At 43.7% G+C, this 7,135-nt stretch overlaps 1 protein-coding gene across 2 annotated transcripts in view; it reads right to left on the bottom strand.

Moving 5' to 3' along the window:
* Positions 1 to 4,063: 4,063 nt before the first annotated feature.
* Positions 4,064 to 7,135, bottom strand: part of LOC134223361 (leukocyte tyrosine kinase receptor) — a 110,753-nt gene continuing 107,681 nt past the window's right edge. For both annotated transcript variants that reach the window (XM_062702503.1, XM_062702504.1), the window contains 7 exons: positions 6,495 to 7,095; positions 6,329 to 6,427; positions 6,064 to 6,271; positions 5,784 to 5,999; positions 5,655 to 5,724; positions 4,665 to 5,591; positions 4,064 to 4,604 (listed from right to left, as the gene is read on the bottom strand). In XM_062702503.1, coding sequence (XP_062558487.1) covers positions 4,080 to 4,604; positions 4,665 to 5,591; positions 5,655 to 5,724; positions 5,784 to 5,999; positions 6,064 to 6,271; positions 6,329 to 6,427; positions 6,495 to 7,095 — 2,646 coding nt within the window. In that variant the 3' untranslated portion in view covers positions 4,064 to 4,079. The remainder of the gene's footprint in view (positions 4,605 to 4,664; positions 5,592 to 5,654; positions 5,725 to 5,783; positions 6,000 to 6,063; positions 6,272 to 6,328; positions 6,428 to 6,494; positions 7,096 to 7,135) is intronic.

The raw sequence follows: 7,135 nt of genomic DNA, 5'->3' as shown, positions 1-7,135 counted from the left end.
CGGATCATGTCTCTCAGATCCTTTTGTTTTTCTATATGGTGTACCACAAGAAAGTATTCTAAGACCAGCATTGTGAATTACCAGTGAGGTTTTTGTAAGCTGATGATGCCAAGATCTACATTGTTGTTAATAACCTTGATGTCTGCATTCAACTACAAATGCTTTTTACCCGTTTTAAAAAGTGGTGCACGGTAAACTGCCCGTTAGTATCCACAAATGTCAGATAATAACGTTCAGGAGACGGGGGGTCCCGCAGCGTAGTTGGCTACACGTTCGCCTTACAAGCGAATGGCCATGGGTTCGATTCCCAGCCCCTCCACCAAACCCTCGTCAGTCGCCGGATCCGCAGCTCATACGGAGGCGTTTTGGGGTACGCGCCTTACCGTCACGGCTGCCTAACGACCAGGGATGCCAGATCCAATTTTTAAAAGTCTGTATCTATCTCAGCAAAATGTCCGTATTTGTCTGTATGGAGTTTAGAAGGTACAGGAATTGTAAAATTATTAAAAAATTATGCGCTTTTGACAACGTACAATTTTGAGGTTTCAATAATAAAAAAGTCGGTGTAAGACTTAGTCGAGTCCAAGTACGAGATACTGAAGACAAGTAAGGTTGCTGTTGAGATCGAAATACGTATAGGCGAATTTGAGTAAAGCTCATCGATTATTTCGACATCTGGTGGTCGTCACAAGAACCACGAAAAAAGTGTCGTTGGCCAAAAAAGTGCATTGGCAGCATACGGAGGGAGTACGGTTTTCGCGTTTTCTGATTAATCGAATCATTTATGAAAGCTGAAATAGTCGCAAATTGGAAGAAAATTTTGTTTTCTTTGGGATGAGCTTCCATCCGGTGTGTGCTCGCATATGATTTTTCCGATTAAACAGCACATCTCTTGCAGTGTCTCCACCGCACAATCTTGGTTATGAATTCCCGGATTTTTAATTCGCAGCTTACTTGGGTGGGATTTGTTTTCAACAGCTGCTTAAAGACTTTAAGAAGCCATTGCCAGTGGAAAACATGAGACTATATACCAAAAAGTGAAGTAAATTTGATGGAGAAAATTTGATTTTGAATGTAAATAATCGCTTCTGACGACTTTTCTCCCAAACTCTCGCAGCGCACTCTATCATTGGATCCTTCTCGAATCCGCCTATTCATGAAGTTACTGTAAAGTTACAATCAAGTGGTGACAATAAATTAGATAAAACTATCTCGTTTTAGGACAAGTGAAAATATTCCACTAAAAGCTCTGAATAATGTTCTTATCAATATGTATGTTGTTACATTAGCATAAATTTATTATTTAAGTAATTTTCTAAAAATTGAGAAGTTGGGAAGTCCAAAAGAGTTTTGTTCGGAAGAGAGGCACAGAAGTAATAAATCCGTTTAAAAACCCGAAGAACGGAACGGACATCTTTTGGGTTTACAAACGGAGAACCTTTGGTCTTTCAAACTATTTTGGCTTCTAAGACTTTGGTCCGATTCGCGAATTAAAATCAAATTAAACTTAAAAATGACAGTTCAATAATTTTCAAATAACCCTGCTTGCAGAGCAATATTACTTTTGACAGATATTGAATCATTTTTGATAGATGTTTTGTTGGTCTTGCTGGGCAGCACCGGGGGGTTTCATTTCATTTCTTATGACCGGGGGATTTCATAATTTCCGAACTAGGACTTTTAAGATTAGTTTGATTTCAATTCGCGAATCGGACTAAAGCCTAAACAGAACTCTTTTTGCCATTACCATTTGCGCTTTCGAACCAAATCCTTTTGGTTTCCGAACATAATCTTTTTAGGCATTGCAATCTCAAATATAATCCGTTGTACAGAGACAGAAAAAAATTCAGAACCCTAGATGGCTCCCACGGAATTCCAAAAGTATTCCTTTTGAAAGTCTAAAAGGAATCCGTATGAAAATTAAGTCCAAAATAATTTCGTTCAGAAGGTTCCGTTCAGAAACCCAAAAGAATTCTGTTTTGGAAGTCCAAGAGAATTTCGTTCCAAAATATAATAGAATTGCTTCCAGAACCCCAAATAGTTTTGTTCGAAAATCCAGAGAAAGGACTTTTTTTGAGATTTTTTTGTTTTCTGAACGGATTTCTTTTTGGGCTTTTGGAAGTCTTCAGGGTTTTCGAATCGATTCCTTTTGCGCTTCCGAACAAAATCCTTTTAGGGCTTCGATAGGAAATCCCATAAGTATTCTAATCGGAATCCCTTATCCAGAAGCAGAAAAAGATTCCATTCACAAGCCTAGAACGCTCCGATCGAAAGTCCAAATATATTTCTTTCGAAAGTCCAAAAGGATTCCGTTCGGAAGACCAAAATTATTCCGTTCGGAATTCTAGAATAATTTTGTTCGGAATCCCATCAGAATTCCGTTTGAAAGTCCAAAGGGATTTCTTTGCAAAGCCCAGGGTGATTCCTTTCGAAAGCCCGACAGAATTTCGTTCATAAGCTCCAAGGGATTCCTTAAGAAACCTCAGAATGATTACGTTCGGGAGTTGACATAATTTTGCACGGAAATCCGTAAGAACAGATATCTTTTGAGTACACTAACGGAATGCTTTTGTGCTTCCGAATGGACTAATTTTGGGCTTCCAAATGGAATCTTTTTAGGGCTTCGAATACAATTAAAAAATATTTCTGTTTGGAATTTTAAAAGGATTCTGTGTGAAATCCCGAATCCCGTTCAGAAGCCTAAAAGGCCGCGCACGGAATTCCAAAATGATACCGTTTACCTTATAGAATTTCGTACGAAATCCCCATAACGATTTTATTTGAAAACCCAAACCCTGTTTAGAAGTTCATAGTTTTTGAAAACCGAATGTCTGTAAAAGTCTGTAACTTTAATCAAAAGTCTGTATAATGTCTGTAATCTGTATGATGTCTGTATGCAAGTCCAAATGTCTGTATAAATACAGACATGTCTGTATGTCTGGCATCCCTGCTAACGACGACTGACAACTTGTTCTTCTCGGAGGCATTCCTCCAACGTTACCCGGATAAATGGCAACCGAACAATGCAACGATCACTGGATACACGACATGCGACAAACGGACACAATGGACTCACGATGAAATGGACTGGCAACGATAACAATAATGGTAATGGAAATTTAAAAATAGATTCTGTGTGGATTCTGTACAGCAGAATACCACAGTAGATCTCGGCACAGTTGGTGCGTTTCCATGGGATTTTCCAAAGGGATTTTTTCCAGGATTTCCGAATGAATGCTTTAGCATTGTTCATGGAATTTTCCAGAATTTTCGGAATTATTCTCTAGATTTTTTCCAGAGGATTTTTCAGGAATTCTCCTGATGCATGTAGGAATACCTGAAGAATTTCATTAAATTTCAATAAACGTTGATTACTGTCCACAACTTTGGGAGATTCACTCTGCTTCTTTCTCATTTATAACACATTAACACTGAACCAGCTCTCCGATGTTCTGTAAATGAGGGGCTACCTAACTGTTCAGTAAAAGTCTAAAAATCAACCAGCAATTCAAATATTGATACATTTATCCCATTTATTCCGAAATGCCGAAGGATTATTATTTTAAGCACTATTGCTGCTAAAAATTCTTTTTATCCACGTCAAATGTCCAAATGAGAGTCTCTCTTTACTTACTTTGTTTTTCGATTATCACAAAGGCATGCTAACATTTACATCCGACTTTTTAGCAAAGATCTGAAGGAAATAGCTTTGTCTATAGCGTGCTGAGGTGAAAATATTGCAACGAATGTAAAGTTAGCCTAGATATTAGCAAAAGAAGGCGTTATGAAAGAGTCTCGCATTTGGACATACGACGTTTTCAAACGAGGTTTTTGTTGCCAGCCGTCGGGGCAACGCGTTGCTGGATAAAGGCTGCTGGTATCTCAGAATATAATGCTCAAAAATTTACCATCTACTTGAAATGGACCAATTCAATATGCATATCAACGAAAGCCAGTTTCTAATGCTTTGGAAAAATGCATCTAATGAGAAGACTTGCTTCTTCAGATAGCGCGAAATATTCTGACACTTAGACACTTCATCAGTTTCCAGAAAACACTCCACCTTCAGCCCGAGCCATCTAACAGCTGATCTCCGAGTGGTTCTCATTGTTTATGTACCGATCACTGAACGTCTGAATGGTGAACGCCGTCGGTCTGTTGTCGCTTTTATCGCTCCCACTGCTGTTACTGTGGTGGTGGCTTCCCCCACTATTGACCCCAACACCACCGCCCCCGCCCCCATTACCCCGTCCACCGATAATTTTTTCCCCAATGTCACCGTTGTTCAGCGCACTGGCGTTGATCATCCGGATGTTGGCGTACGAGGTTCCTCCCACGCCTCCGGTTTGCTGTTTGTTCAACGTCGACGGATCCAACGTAATCGGTGCCGGTATGCTGTTGAGCAACTTGGCCGTTTCGATGGGATCCATGACGGGAGGCGGCGGCATAACTCCGTTGCCGTTCAGACCGTTGCAGTGCGCAACCATGCCGTTCAGTGGACCACCGGTCCCGATGGAATTGGTCATCGGGTTGCTGAAGGAGATGGGCGGCTGTATACTGGTTGGCGTTTGCTGTGGCGTGTCGAGGGAGATGAGCTTGTCGACCTGGAATTGAGCGTTCGATTAGGCAACGGGATAAAGAGTAAAGGCATGGTAATGTTTTACCATTGGACAGGGAACTTCCAAGGGACCATTCTCGGTGACCAGCATGGTAGGCTCTTGAGTTGGCATGGTGGCTACCGAAGTAACGACGGTTGGATGTTCCCGGATGAAGGAGGTCTCCCAGCATTTTCCCTCCTGCGGCTGAGACTGATAACCGTTCATTATTCTCGGAGAGGCTGTTTTCGGTGCAGTGCAGGTGACCATGGTGTCCGGAATGGTTACACCAGTGGCTTCGCTGAGCAGTCGTTCAGCTACACTCCTAGGACCGGGGAGCGGTATGAGATAATCAGACGAATTGGGAACTTGCAGACAGAAGTCGTCGTTTCCGGGTGGTCGCATAATAGTCGTGTCCCTTTCATTAGAAGGTTGCCTGAAAAAGCTTGGCAAAGGAGCGTTCATCACTTCCGGATCCTGAGTACAGGTCGTCAACTGTTCCAGTAGGTAGGAGAACGTGGGCCGTTCCTCCGGTGTAGGATTCCAGCAGTCTGCCATGATGCGATAGATGGCATTGGGGCAGCCAGGAGGAGCATCGAGACGACCTCCCCCAGTGACTAGTTGCATTACATCGCGATTTGGAAGTCCGGTGTAGGGCATCAGCCCCAAGCTGAATACCTCCCACAAAAGCACGCCGAACGACCATACATCAGTCTTAGAGGTGAAGATACCATCCAGGAAGGCTTCCGGAGGCATCCACTTGATGGGCAGCATCGCTTTGCCGCCTTTCCGGTAGTAGTCAGATCGGTAGATGTCGCGAGCCATTCCAAAATCAGCAATCTTGACGACTCGACCGGGGCCCTTACTACTAAGTAAACAATTCCGTGCGGCAATATCACGATGGATGAAGCGTTTACTCTCCATGTAGCGACAACCCTTGGCCACATCCAGGGCGCAGAAGATAAGATCCTTCATGGTGAGAGGAGATGGACGTTCCTGTTGAGAGAGTAAGACCGTTAGCAATGCTGACTGTAGAATAAGGTGGGGAGTTGTGCTTACAGGTTTGTTGCGGCCTTCCCGAAGGAAGTTCTTAAGATCCCCACCAGCGAGTAGTTCAAGAACGATAAATCTGTAACAACAATAAAAATTAGTAATGGAAGCAGGCTTATGCAAACGTCCGTTCCAAACCGTGGGTGGCGATCGAAGCAGACACCTATCAGGTGCACAATGTTCGGATGGTTAAACTTGGCCATGATGGCAGCCTCCATGAGGAAATCTGACTCGGCTTGTCCGGTTGACATTTCTGGCAAAGTTTTCACCGCCACGGGCATTTCTACAGCATCTCCATCACGGTGTCGGTATAAACCTTGGTAAACCTCTCCGAATGCTCCCTGTCCGAGAGCCCTAGATGTGGAAAAGAAATGGTTTGAAACATAATCACTCGAAAAATATCACAAGGCTGACTCACTTGACAAGTCGCAAACTTTCGCGTGCCACTTGTGGCAAACTCTTGACATCGACGTTCCCGTTCAGAATACCATCACAACCGTAGTTAGGATTGAAGTTTGTCAAACCTGTGTCATCCGCGGTGGTGCGTAGTCGACTTAACTGTAGATCCTGCTCGAGCAACATTTTGTGCCGGAGAGCAGCTTGACGTTTACGTTGATAGCGATTATCTACAGATCGGAAGGTTAGCTCACTACAAAACACTTCAAGGTTACCATAGAACTTACATAAGATGAGTATTAGACTAGCCAGTGCTGCACATAAAACTATCACAACGATTACAAAGAATATGATTAGGTACTTCATTTCTAAGGTTTCAGTTTGTACTGCAAAGAGAACAGGAAGCCCGAATTAGATACCGTGAACAAGGGTAGACTTGAAAAAGTTACTCACATTCACAAGCAGTATAGTTATCAGGTTTGAGCGTCCACCCATCTGGGCAGATACATCCCACAGTAGATCGGTACTCGTCGAGCGCCACACATCGATAATCGCAACCACAGCCTTGAATCGCCGGTATAATTAACACCGCTCCGTGACCACTATTGGTTCCAGAATGCTCCATAGACAACTCCGGGACGTTTCTCTTCGACGCCAGGAACGAGCTACCGCCCTGTCCATTAGTCGAATTGATCATCGTATCTCCACCGGAATAGCCTCCGCCTCCACCACCCGTATCGCAACCACCACCACCTCCACCGAAGCCACCCTGACCATGAGTTCCCCGTGGTTGATAGCAGGGAACACCTCCGCGGCCTCCTTCCAGCAGAGATGCTCCATAGTTTGGATCCAGTGCCATATCGGCCTGGGCTCGCCAACCTCCTCCTGGGCCTGCATGCCTTGCTGCCTCAGAATGAGCCATCCCAGAAACGTCTTTCTTTCCCAGGATAAACTTCTTACCATGCTGTATGTCTTCGTCGAGATACCGACCTACACCAAGACCGCCACCCCCGCCGGCTACCAATAATGGAACAGCAGTGTTGGCTGAGTTGAGCTATAAAAAAATTATGTTAACTCATATTCAGTTCAACTCA

The sequence above is a fragment of the Armigeres subalbatus genome, chromosome 3 (assembly GCF_024139115.2).
Source record: "Armigeres subalbatus isolate Guangzhou_Male chromosome 3, GZ_Asu_2, whole genome shotgun sequence".
NCBI lineage: Eukaryota > Metazoa > Arthropoda > Insecta > Diptera > Culicidae > Armigeres > Armigeres subalbatus.
This window is presented reverse-complemented; position numbering and strand designations above follow the sequence as displayed.